The sequence below is a fragment of the Rana temporaria genome, chromosome 6 (genome assembly GCF_905171775.1).
Source record: "Rana temporaria chromosome 6, aRanTem1.1, whole genome shotgun sequence".
In the NCBI taxonomy this organism is placed as follows: Eukaryota; Metazoa; Chordata; class Amphibia; order Anura; family Ranidae; genus Rana; species Rana temporaria.
Genome location: NC_053494.1, coordinates 206,047,985 through 206,061,607, shown reverse-complemented (window position 1 = coordinate 206,061,607; position 13,623 = coordinate 206,047,985). Strand labels below are relative to the sequence as shown.

The window sequence follows — 13,623 nt, the reverse complement described above, 5'->3', positions numbered from 1 at the left end:
TGCTGACGTCAGCCCTGCTCCAAGCTCTGCAGAGGGGAGGGCCGATATGCCTGCTGACATCAGCCCCGCTCCGAGCTCTGGCAAGGGGAGGGCAGAGATACCTGCTGACGTCAGCCCCGCTCTGAGCTCTGCCAAGGGAAGGGCCAAGATGCCTGCTGACGTCAGTCGTGCTCCCTCCGAGCTCTGCCGAGGGAAGGGCCAAGATGTCTGCTGAAGTATTGGGGGGAACTTAGTAGGGGGGGGGGTGCATACTGGAGGTTTTTTAAGGTAAAAATCCTTTGGTCTTTAGAACTACCTTATTTCTGCCTTCCTGTTACCTCCAACTTATTTCACAGAAATCTCTCCACTATTTCAGATACTTTCGGAAAATGAAAACTCTCAATTCCCCTCATTCCTAATAAGTAAACCTACCATCTGAAAACTCTTCTCAGAAGCTGGTTCATGAATTGTGAATTCTACCATCTGCCGCTCCTCTTGTTCCTCCCAGTCTCTGACAGCCCGTTCATACTCAGCGAGGGCCTTCTCCATGAAGATCTGGTAGAAAACAAAGCTTTCCAATCACATGGGACATGACAATAACCCAATGACACTTACAGGCTTACAGGCTTACAAACTGCAGTCACCCTGAGCAACCAATCAGAATTGATCTTTTTAGTTATCTTGATGCAGTAATCTGACTGCTTGCTTTGGCTTTAATTCAGTGTTTTCATTGCACTTAGATACTGAATAGGCATATCTGCTTCAATCCTCACCTCACACACCAGCTCCAGAGTGTAGAATGACGCCTGTTCTCCAGACTGAAGGGTAACCACCACATTAACACTCTCACCCGGCTTCACAGTACCCGAAAGTGGTAAGACCTGAAGAACCTGCAAGAAAAGGCTGGTAAGTCACAATGTGTCAGGTGTACAGCACCGGGACAAGGACTTTTTGCACCCAAGGCAAAAAAAAAAAAAGCACACGCCTTATGAGCTGTGGACTGCTTCAGCAGCATAGGTTGCAGGTTTTACCCTTTTTTGCACCCCTCTCCTGCTGAAGTGCCCAAGACAGCTGCCTTTTCTGCCTACCCCTTGGCCCAGCCCTGCTTTTTTTACACCATATTATTGTGGGTACAAGCAGAGCTGCCTGCAATACTCATAACAATATTCATAGCAACGCAAGTTTTATTTTTATCTTCTAACCACCAACCAGCACGGCGGCAATAAAAGACAGAATCTAATGCCGCGTACAGGGCCACCATCAGGGGGGTACAGGCATTACACCTGTAAGGGGTTTGACCCCCCCCACCTTTAGAAACTCGTGTAATTAAAAAAAAAAAAAAAATTCATCTGACCCTCCCACCTTTAGCAACTCACACTTTCCGTCTGACTGTAGCAACTCGCGGCAGGAGAGAGAAGAGAAGACTTGACTTGACTGTTCGTCAGCACCAAGAAAGAAGAGAAGAGATGACACTTTCTTTACCACAACCACCGCCCCCCCCGCGGCAGGAAAGAAGAGGGCCCCCCCCCCCCGTTCTCTGCTCCAGGGGGGCCCTGCCCAAAGCTGTGTAAAGGGCCCCAAAATTTGTGATGGCTGCCCTGGCCGCCAAGAAAACCGTGGATTTTCTTCAGACGGAATGTTGGCTTAAACTTGTCTTGCATACACACCGTCACACAAATGTTGTCGGAAATTCTGAACGTCAAGAACGCGGTCACGTACAACACTTCAACAAGCCAAGAAAAATTAAGTTCAATGATTCCAAGCATGCGTCAAATAGATTAAACATAGAATAAACAGGTATAACTTAGGTAGGATCACTTGCTTCATCTCTGGGTATCACCTGAGGCCAATCACCTTACTGGGTATTTGTGAAGGTTTACAACCACTTTAATTCAGGTTATAGATCGGCTTCAGAGTCGCTTTAACAATGAACATCTATACCATTAATAAACAAATGCTCACCTCACTGGCGTTTGGGGAACCGGCATACCATGTGAAGAGCAGGGCCTCACTCTCAGAGGCGTTATTCAGAAACAGCAACTGGCTGGACTTAGAGAAGACGGGGATATCTCCAAACGCCAACTTCTGCTGAGTCAAGCGAGGGACCTGTAGGATATTCCAGGAACCGTACGATTGATTAATAAAAGAATGGAAGGAATGTACCTGGGTTGCCTATAGCAACCATTACAAAGTGCAGCTGAAACCGGATATAAACATGTGATCAGAGAAAATTAATATTGGGCACCGGGCTCTTTAGACTTACTATAAACCCTGATGCTGCCAGTCATTAGCCACCCTATACAGACCCTCCCAAAACCAGTTTAATAAATGTTTTATCACTAAAAATATCTAAAAATTATTATTAGCAGTAATATGAATGCTATCCGTTCCCAGTTTCTAACCAGGGTGGGGTGCGGAGTCATGTAAAGACGATTGGTAAAGAGTATTGTGCACAGTGCAGCAACTGTACACCATCACTGGTGTCTACATTGTCTTTATCAGAATCTACTTTTTTTAAATGATCACTTTAAACAATCGATCTACCAGTAGCGCCCTCTTCTGGTTATGTTGATAGGTACATTTAGTTTTTCACTCCATGGTAAAGAATGGAGCAGTGATTGATTGTGTAAGTCTGCTCAGGGTTTCCTGAGCTAAGAGTTTGATTACTCCCACCTGCCTCTGAAAGAAGTTTACAGAGCACAGGGCTGGGAGATTTTAAAATAATCATTCGAATATTTATCATGCCCCAGCCAATTCCTGGAAGGAGGCATCCAGAAGGTGGCTGGGGAGGTGATAAATTTGCAAGTGGCCAGATTGTTCTTTTCCCCTAAGAGAGGGTTCCAGTCTCCTGGGGAGCTGTTGCCCCTGGGAGATAGCCAAGAAGCGGCAGTCTAGGCATTAACAGCTGCAGGGCTAAAAGCCTAGAGAAGATTGGTGGGGGATCATATTTGCTGTAGGGTAGTGCACTAAAGTCCTGGGTCTGAAGAAGTTAATTTTTAATTCCCCTCACTAAGGATCTACCTGTGGATGCTGGTGGCAGACAGTTCCTGGTACACTGAGTAAAGACATTGTTAAGGACTATTATTTGTGCAAGTGCCAGAAGAGCAATAAGTGCCAGAGGTTGCTATATAGACTGCTGTTGTAGGGTCCTAGATATACTGGCCATTCCCTGTTACCTTCATTCCCTGCTGTGAAAATTAGTGGGATGTTTGTCCTCCCATTATTACGATTGAACATTTTGGAGTAACCAGTGACCCTAAACTCCTCTCCTGCTGAAGTTTAATAAATACTAAAAAGACATCTCCTAGACCAGGGGTGCTCAAACTTTTGAATAGTGAGGGCCACTTAAAGCCCTGTACACACGATCAGTCCATCCGATGAGAACGGTCCTTCGGACCGTTCTCATCGGTTAACCGATGAAGCTGACTGATGGTCTGATGTGCCTACACACCATCGGTTAAATAACCGATCAGGTCAGAACGCGGTCACGTAAACCACGTACGACGGCACTATAAAGGGGAAGTTCCATTCGCCTTGGGGCTGCTTTAGCTGATTTTGTGTTAGTAAAAGACGATTTGCGCTTTTCTGTCTGTTACAGCGTGATGAATGTGCTATCTCCATAACGAACGCTAGTTTTACCAGAACGAGCGCTCCCGTCCCCTAATTTAGTCTGAGCATGCGTGGATTTTTAACCAATGGTCGTGCGTAAATTTTAAAGCAAGTTCTACATTTTTTGACCGAAGAATAACTGACCGATGGGGCCCACACACGATCGGTTTGGACCGATGAAAAGGTCCTTCAGTCCGTTTTCATCAGTTTTGACCGACCGTGTGTACGCGGCCTAAGTGATTCAGTAACTGGTCGCAGGCCACAATAAAAATTAAATAGTTCAGAATTTCTTTTACATCTTGCAGGGGTGGTGCACGTTCTGAAAGCTCATCAAAACTCCTGCATTCATGAGTTTTGGTACACTTTCAGAAAGAGCACCAAACCCGCAGGATATAATAGAAGTGTATAGCTCATTGCAGCTAACCTGCAGGAAAGAAGCAGGTGAAAGCACCCTAATAACCCTTTTTTATAAGTGCTAATATTCCCATTGCAAAAGTGCACATAATGTTTAATACACTGACCTTTTTCTCTTCTAGATTCTGCTGGCATCACTCTCCAGGCTGCTGGAAACAGGGCTGGTGCAAGAATTTTTGACACCCTAGGCGAAACCTAATTTTGCCGCCCCCCCCCCCTGGCTCCACCCCGGACTCCACCCCCTTTGCCCTGCTTATGTATACCCCAACTTTTTAATGAAGCGCCCATCAAATACCTCCTCTCCAGCGTCCATCAAATAGTCTCAGCTGTGCCCATCAAATAGTCTCAGCTGTGCCCATCAAATAGTCTCAGCTGTGCCCATCAAATAGTCTCAGCTGTGCCCATCAAATACAGTCTCAGCTGTGCCCATCCATTTCACTTCACCTGTGCCCATCAAATACAGTCTCAGCTGTGCCCATCCATTCTGCCTCACCTGTGCCCATCCATTTCACCTCACCTGTGCCCATCAAATACAGTCTCAGCTGAGCCCATCCATTCTGTCTCACCTGTGCCCATCAAATACAGCCTCACCCGTGCCCATCAAATACAGTCTCAGCTGTGCCCATCCATTCTGCCTCAGCTGTGCCCATCAAATACAATCTCAGCTGTGCCCATCAAATACAATCTCAGCTGTGCCCATCAAATACAATCTCAGCTGTGCCCATCAAATACAGTCTCAGCTGTGCCCATCAAATACAGTCTCAGCTGAGCCCATCCATTCTGTCTCACCTGTGCCCATCAAATACAGCCTCACCCGTGCCCATCAAATACAGTCTCAGCTGTGCCCATCCATTCTGCCTCAGCTGTGCCCATCAAATACAATCTCAGCTGTGCCCATCAAATACAATCTCAGCTGTGCCCATCAAATACAATCTCAGCTGTGCCCATCAAATACAGTCTCAGCTGTGCCCATCAAATACAGTCTCAGCTGTGCCCAAATACAGTCTCACCTGTGCCCATCAAATACAGCCTCACATGTGCCCATCTATTCCGCCTCAGCTGTGCCCATCAAATACAGTCTCAGCTGTGCCCATCAAATACAGCCTCATCTGTGCCCATCAAATACAGCCTCAGCTGTGCCCATCAAATACAGCCTCAGCTGTGCCCATCAAATACAGCCTCACATGTGCCCATCTATTCCGCCTCAGCTGTGCCCATCAAATACAGCCTCACATGTGCCCATCTATTCCGCCTCAGCTGTGCCCATCAAATACAGCCTCATCTGTGCCCATCAAATACAGCCTCAGCTGTGCCCATCAAATACAGCCTCAGCTGTGCCCATCAAATACAGCCTCATCTGTGCCCATCAAATACAGCCTCAGCTGTGCCCATCAAATACAGCCTCAGCTGTGCCCATCAAATACAGCCTCATCTGTGCCCATCAAATACAGCCTCATCTGTGCCCATCAAATACAGCCTCACATGTGCCCATCTATTCCGCCTCAGCTGTGCCCATCTATTCAGCCTCACATGTGCCCATCAATTCCGCCTCAGCTGTGCCCATAAAATACAGTCTCAGCTGTGCCCATCAAATACAGTCTCAGCTGTGCCCATCAAATACAGTCTCAGCTGTGCCCATCAAATACAGTCTCAGCTGTGCCCATCAAATACAGTCTCAGCTGTGCCCATCAAATACAGTCCCAGCTGTGCCCATCAAATACAGTACCAGCTGTGCCCATCAAATACAGTCTCACCCACGCCAATCACATACAGCCTCACCTGCGTCCATCAAATTCCACCTCACCCATGCCCATCAAATACAGCCACACCTGCGTCCGATCAATCACATCAGTGCCAATTAATGCAAATCAAGCTCTGGGGGGGTGGGGGGGAAGATATTTTAATATACACAATTACACATACATTTAAAAAAAATTATTGTTACCACATACACAAGTTTTACTTTACTCACCACACCAACTTGAACGGTGAACGGTGGTGGCTGCCTGCCCTCGCTCACACCACCTCTGCTGTTGTACAGTGGCACTGGGGTGCCTCTTCAATGCTCCACCTGTCCCCCCCCCCCCCCCCCCAAGCCCGGGAGCCGCCAGTACCCATGATGCATCGCGCGGCATCAGGCTCCACACACTGTGACTGACAGGACTCAGGAGAGAGGAGAGGGGGGGGTGCCGGGGGGCGCTGTGCTACGGACGGTACACCTCCTCCTGTCACACACAGACTGTCAGTCATTGTGGACAGAGAGAGAGCTGAGAAGGGAGGGGCTGCTGCTGCCTCATGTGAGTCGGCTCTTTCTGCTGAAAAGGAGGATCATTGCTGGACACGGACGGACCTTTGGTGACACAGTAATGGAGGGCGCCCAGGCTGGGGGGGGGGACACCTATCTATGCCACGTGTGATACACAGTCAGACTCACTCAGAGCAGATAACTGGAGCCGCGCGGGGGGGGGGGGGGGGGGGGGATTTCTGCCTAGCGGCGCTGCTTGACATGTCAGGGCTGAGGACGCTGCCGCCTACCAGCATTTTGTGGAGGACAGTGCGGGAGTAATAGCGGTCGGGCGCCTCTAGGCGACAGTGCGCTCTAGGCGGTCGCCTAATCCGCCTAGTGGTAGCGCCGGCCCTGGCTGGAAAGGTCCCAGGCAAAGTGCCCTTGGTATCAATCCACCTGGGACAGGAGCCGGCACTACAGAGGAAGCATCGGCTTATACAGCTCCTGCACCCTCCTTAACTGCCTGCTTCCTCCGCTGCTGGCGCAGCTCCATGCACTCTGATGCTCTGGGATAGCGGGTCGGCAGCCCCTCTTTGCCATCCCAGAGCATGGGCATTCCATGGCTTGAGGTTGCGGGCCACATCAGAGGTTGCAGGCCACAAGTTGAGCACCCCTGTCCTAGACTGAGCCTGAATTATCAGTGTGTGTGGGACTGTGCATGTGTGACTGGCAGGCTGGGAGGACCTGGGCATAGTCTCAGCGCTCTAGATACCCAAAACAGATATTTCAGTTTTTGGTAGATGCTGGAGAGGACGAGTTTAACACTGAACAGTTTAATACCCTATAAGGCCAAAATGTTGTGGACATGTAAATCTGCCACTATCTCCAACAGTATATAACAGTTTGGGTATATAGGTAGCTCTTTGAGATGAGGAACTTCAGTGGCCTCAACCCTACTGAAAACATTTTCGATGTATCAGAATGCAGATTGTGTGCCAGGTCTTCTCTTTTGCAACATCAATACCTGTCCTCCCAAATGTTCTTTTGGCACAAATTCCCCCAGGCATGCTGTAAAATCTTGTAAAAAGCCTTTTCAGAGGAATGGAGGCCGATATAACTCCAAAGGTGGGAGGAGAAGGGAAGCAACTCCATATTAATACCCATTGTTTTGGAATGGGATGTCCAGCAAGCTCATATAAGTGTGATGATCAGATATCTACAAACTTTTGGCCATAAAGGGCCAGATTCACAGTGGAGATACGACGACGTATCTCCTGATACGCCGTCGTATCTCTGTTTCTATCTATGCGACTGATTCATAGAATCAGTTACGCATAGATAGCCAGAAGATCCGACAGGTGTAATTTTTTTACACTGTCGGATCTTAAGATGCAATACCGCGGCCGCCGCTGGGGGGAGTTTGCGTCGTAAACCAGCGTCGGGTATGCAAATTAGGAGTTACGGCGATTCCCGATGGTTTTTCGCGTTCGCTACGTCGCCGCTAGTCTAGTTTCCCGTCGCAAAGTTAGTCGTTTTTTTTGGTGCCTTAACTTTACACAGCAATCGTATTGCTGTATAAAGTATGGCCGTCGTTCCCGCGTCGAAATTTAAAAAATAACGTCGTTTGCGTAAGCCGTCCAGGAATACGGAATTACGCTACGCGCGTCGCCGTTCGAAAAACTGACGTCACGGCGCGAAATGCACGACGGGAGTTCAGAAACGGAGCATGCGCGGTAGGTCCGGAGCGGGAGCGCGCCTAATTAAAATGGCACACGCACCTTTTAAATTGGCCCGCCTTGCGCCGGAGGCCGCCGGCGTAGGTTTTCATCGCAAGTGCTTGGTGAATCAGGCACTTGCGATGAAAAATTGCGGCGTTGTAACGTATCTACCATACGTTACGCCGCCGCTCTTCTATGTGAATCTGGCCCATAGTGTATATCTTTCGAATGTCATTGGTGCCATTTCTGTGAAGCCTTAAGCTGAACAGATTCCCTGACATATTTAAACATAATAAATATTATAGATCCTCTTCAATATACGCTCAACATTCTCACCTGTCTAGGGGGTAAGAGCCTCGAAGTGGCAGCTATGGGGGAAATATCCCCAAACACAGCCGTATCCCCCAGTACACTACGTTCATAGCCAATCCCTTCGAGGGTAATGAGAGCAGAGTCTCCTCCTAAGATATGCACAGGAACAGTTACCTGTATGTAGAAATAAAGTACAGTGCTTAGTTATAGGAGCTGATTTGGCCAGCAGGGAGCAGAGTAAGACAGAAAACTGAGCATGCTCACTGAATAGCTTTTGGCCTCCATCGGTGAGAAGATCCATTCCACATAGGCAGTTGCACCTGGTAATATCTCCCCTCTGGGATTCAAGCACTGGAAGATGGGGTGATGATAATTCTGCTCCTGAACTTCTCTCAGTGGTTCCAGCTGGATCTCATAGATAACTGCCACAGAGCCCCCATTATACAGTTCATAGACCTGCAATATTAAATCCAAAGTAAATTTGCTAAATTCATACATAGAGTTAAATGTACATACCGTATGTGTAATGGTTGTATCCAGATCCGTAATGCCCAAAAGACCAATTGAGGTGGCAACACAGGCAGCACTCATGGAAGCATGGTGGGGGGCAGCTGCCTGCGCCATAACAACAAATGACACTATGAAGCCCGGGCCGCCAGTGTCCGAACAGCTGATACTGCGTGGATTTAACTGCCAGCATCCTAGCAACCAATGACAATGTGCAGCCCAGGCTGCCAGCATCCTAGCAACCAATGACAATGTGCAGCTCAGGCTGCCAGTGTCTTAGCAACTACAGTAGTGACAATATGCAGCCCAGGCTGCCAGCATCCTAGCAACCAATGACAATGTGCAGCTCAGGCTGCCAGCATCCTAGCAACCAATGACAATGTGCAGCCCAGGCTGCCAGCATCCTAGCAACCAATGACAATGTGCAGCCCAGGCTGCCAGTGTCTTAGCAACTACAGTAGTGACAATATGCAGCCCAGGCTGCCAGCATCCTAGCAACCAATGACAATGTGCAGCCCAGGCTGCCAGTGTCCTTAGCAACCAATGAAAAGGGGAATGGGGGGCAAAAATCGCTGCCTTGGCCATCAAAAATGGCACCTGCCCCAGTTACGTTAATGTGTATACTATAAGTGAATATACTAATGCGCAAACCAAATAACTAATAAATATAAATAAAACTGAGTAGCTGCCAACATAAAAAGGTGTTCACACACAGTGATAATTGGATAAATTAATTAAATTAATAATTGAATAAAAGTATATGTGGCGCTCACTCAATGAGTAATAACATCTAAATATGTTTTAATTAATCATAAAGTGTAAAATGCAAAAAATAGAGTTACGTACCGGTAACGTCTTTTCCAGTAGTCTTTCAGGACAGCCCACAATTGAGAGATACTCCTCCTCTTCCTCTAGGAAACACTGCGCCAGCCCATAAATTTCTCACTCCCCCTGCCAGACCTCAGTATTTATACGAGCACCTCCGGTCAGCTGGGGAGACACAAGAACATGTTAATAACATACAATTACATATCAACATCATGTCCTGGTCTTGAAATCAGACTTCCTCTATTCGGGTGGGTACCCAGGGCTGTCCTGAAAGACTACTGGAAAAGACGTTACCGGTACGTAACTCTATTTTTCCCCTCCCGTCTTTCAGGACAGCCCACAATTGAGAGGATAACCGAGAACTTACCAACTAGGGTGGGACTATGGCTTGCAAAACCTTTCGTCCAAAGGCTTGCTCACCTGCCGAAACCAGGTCCACCCTGTAGTGTTTAACGAAGGTGGTGTAGCTGGACCATGTTGCTGCTTTGCAAATCTGTTCCGGCGTTGCTCCCGCTCTTTCTGCTTGAGAGGTTGCCAGCGCTCGAGTGGAGTGTGCTTTAATTCCTGTAGGGATATCCCTACCAGCCAAAGTGTATGCTTGCTCAATGCTTAGTCTTAGCCACCTGGCAATAGTGCGCCTGGATGCTTTGCATCCCTTCCTGGTTCCAGAAAATAAAACAAATAGTGAGTCTGACCGTCTAAACGGTTTAGTCACCTCTAAATAATGTAGGATACTTCTCCTAACATCTAACGTACTGAAACGTCGTTCCCTTTCCCCCGAAGGGTTGGAACAAAAAGAGGGTAAAACTATATCTTGACTCCTGTGAAACTTTGAAGTCACTTTAGGAAGAAAGGCTGGATCGGTCTTGAAAACGACCCGATCCGGGAAAATAACACAAAAAGGGGGTCTGATCGATAGAGCTTCTAGCTCGCTGACCCTCCTAGCAGTGGTCACTGCAACCAAAAAAGCTGTTTTTAAGGTTAAATCCCTTAGAGAACAATTATCTAAGGGCTCAAAGGGAGTACCCGTTAGGGTATGCAATACCAGAGACAGGTCCCAACTGGGGAAGGGTGGCCCTCGAGCTGGTCTCTGTCTGGATAGTGCTTTAAAGAACCTGACTATCCAGGGACTGGTGGCCAGAGGTTTTTCTAAATACACCGTAAGTGCCGAAACCTGCCCTTTAAGGGTGCTAACCGAAAGACCCTTATCTGCCCCACACTGAAGAAATTCTAAGACAGCCGTGGGGCTCTGTACAGAACAGGGGCAATTTACACACCATTCGTTGAAACGAAGCCAAACCTTCTTGTAAATTTTGCGGGTCTCCTTTTTTCTACTATTAAGGAGGGTGGCAATTAAACCTTCGGAAAATCCCTTGGATCTTAGTATGGCTTCCTCAGTAGCCACGCTGCTAGCCTCCACCTGTGGACTTGTGGACATAGGACTGGGCCCTGTGATAGAAGATCCTCCCGCTGAGGTAGAAATAAGGGTGGTTCTGCCGCTAATTGTTTGAGGACTGAGAACCAAGCCCTCTTGGGCCAGTAAGGAGCTACCAGGACTAGAGAGGTGTGCTCTAATTGGAATTTTCTCAGTACTGCTGGAAGAAGTACCGGAGGTGGGAATGCATAGCATCTTCCGAACTTCCAGCTTTGGGACAGGGCATCCACTCCCCTTGCTCCTTCTCCCTTGTTCAGGGAGAAGAAACAGGGGGCCTTCGCATTTTCTCTTGAGGCGAAGAGGTCCACCTCCAGAGTTCCCCATCTCTTGTTCAGGAGCTGAAAGACCTCCTGGTTGAGGGTCCACTCGCCCTCCCTCAGCTGCCTCCGACTGAGGAAGTCTGCTGTTACGTTTCTTTCTCCCCTCAGAAAGACCGCCGAAAGGGAGAGGGTGTGGATCTCGGCCCAGCCCAGAATCTCTGCTGTCAGGACCGACAAACTTTCGCTTCTCGTGCCGCCCTGCTTGTTTAAATAGGCTACGGCCGATGAATTGTCCGATCTCACCTGAATGTGGTGTCCCTGGAGTTCCTCCTGAAAGAACCTGAGGGCTAGGCCCACTGCCCTCAGCTCCTTCCAATTGGAAGATCTTTTTAGATCTTGGAGACCCCAGGTACCCTGCGCTGGAAGGGACCCCAGGTGCGCTCCCCAGCCCTTGCCGCTTGCGTCTGTGGTTACCACCCGAGACACCGGGATAATCCACAGACGTCCTTGGGTAATGTTGGTGGCCTTTCTCCACCACCAGAGGGATCTCTTTACCTGAAGGGGTACTAGAATCAAGGAGTCTAGGGTTTCTAGGCTGTGATCCCAGACCCTTAGTAGGAAGGCCTGCAGTGGGCGAAAGTGAATCCCTGCCCACTGTACGGCTGGGAGGGCAGATGTCAGCAGACCTAGCGTTGACATCAGGGACCTTAGTGACACCTGTTGATTGTTTTGGAGGGAAGCTACTGCTCTGTCCAACTTCTTGACTTTCTCTACCGGGAGGAACACTCTTGAGAGAGTAGAATCCAGCAGGTACCCTAGGTAAGTGATCTGTTGGGATGGAATTAAACTGGACTTGTCTAGGTTCAGTAACCACCCTAGGTCCGTTAGAACCTTCTTGGTCACTTCCAGGTCCCTGGATAGCTGCTCTGGCGAGGCTGCGAAAAGTAGCAGGTCGTCCAGATAGGCTATGATGGATATTCCCTGAAGTCGCAGAAACGCTAAGGGTTCTGCCAGGATTTTGGTAAAAATCCGGGGCGAGGAGGATAGCCCGAATGGCAGAGCCTGGAACTGGAGGTGTACAATCGTTCCCTCTAGGTCCACGGCCAATCGCAGATAACTCTGAGAATTCTCTGCGATCGGGACGTGTAAGTATGCGTCTCTGAGGTCCAGAGATACCATGAAACAATTGAGGGGAAGGAGGGCTCTGACTGTATAAATTGATTCCATACGGAATTTCCTGTATGAAATGGATCTGTTCAGAGGTTTTAGGTTTAGGATTAACCTGTATTTTCCCGAGGGCTTCTTTACCACAAAGATGTGTGAATAAAATCCCCTTCCTTCCTCTTCCCTTGGAACTCTGAGGATGACACTCTGATCCTCTAGCTCCCTTAGAGCTCCCAACAAGGCTTCGGATTTCTCCTTGTCCCTGGGTAGATGGGTGACTAGGTATCTCTGGGGGGGAGGTGATGAAAATTCCAGTCGGTATCCCCCTCTTATGACCGCCAGGACAAACTGGTTTGGGGAGATTGATTCCCATTGTGGGAGAAAAGTCCCCAGTCTTCCTCCCACCCTGACTAACAAGTCATGGGTTTTTAGGGGGCTGGACAGGAGGGTGAAAAATCGCTCCACCTCTGCCTCTGCCCCTGGGGGTCCAAACCCTCTTTTGGCCCGCTGGTTTGGCCCCTTTTTGCTTATGCGGACGAAACCCCCTTCCTGCCTGTACTGTGACTCTCTTTTTAGGAGGAAAGGCTTTCTTTTTGTCCGCCGTGCGGTCTAGTACTGCTTCAAGGCCTGGGCCAAAAAGCAGGTCCCCTGTGAAGGGAATACCACATAACTTGGATTTAGAGGCGCTGTCGCCAGTCCAAGTCTTGAGCCAGAGGGCCCTTCTGGCCGAGTTAGCCAGAACCGCCGATCTGGCCGACATGCGGACTGACTCCGCTGAGGCATCCGCTATATAAGCGACTCCTTGCAGGATAGTAGGGAAGGAGGCTAAAATAGTTTCCTTATCCGTACCAGCTTCAATGTGCTCCTGAATTTTAGAGAGCCAATGCTCCAGATTGCGAGCCATTACCGTGACGGCAAGTTCTGGTTTAAGATTCCCCATAGTAGAATCCCAACATTTCTTTAATAGGGAATCCATTCTCTTGTCCATAACATCGGACAAAACCCCCATGTCCTCGAACGCTAAATCCGTGTTCCTGGACACTTGGGAGAAGGCGGCGTCTAATTTGGGGCTTTTGTTCCAAACAGATAAAGGATCCTCTGAGAAAGGGAATCTCCTCTTTAGGGATCTGGAAAAAAAGGGTTTCCTTTCAGGATCCTGCCACTCCTTCT

The 13,623-nt window shown here is 48.7% G+C and overlaps 1 protein-coding gene across 2 annotated transcripts in view; it reads right to left on the bottom strand.

Moving 5' to 3' along the window:
• The window catches only part of CFAP65 (cilia and flagella associated protein 65), a 139,832-nt gene that overhangs the window by 42,404 nt on the left and 83,805 nt on the right, over positions 1 to 13,623 (bottom strand). For both annotated transcript variants that reach the window (XM_040358153.1, XM_040358154.1), the window contains exons 23-27: positions 8,524 to 8,715; positions 8,284 to 8,433; positions 1,942 to 2,085; positions 753 to 869; positions 412 to 534 (exon numbers count right to left, since the gene is read on the bottom strand). In XM_040358153.1, coding sequence (XP_040214087.1) covers positions 412 to 534; positions 753 to 869; positions 1,942 to 2,085; positions 8,284 to 8,433; positions 8,524 to 8,715 — 726 coding nt within the window. The remainder of the gene's footprint in view (positions 1 to 411; positions 535 to 752; positions 870 to 1,941; positions 2,086 to 8,283; positions 8,434 to 8,523; positions 8,716 to 13,623) is intronic.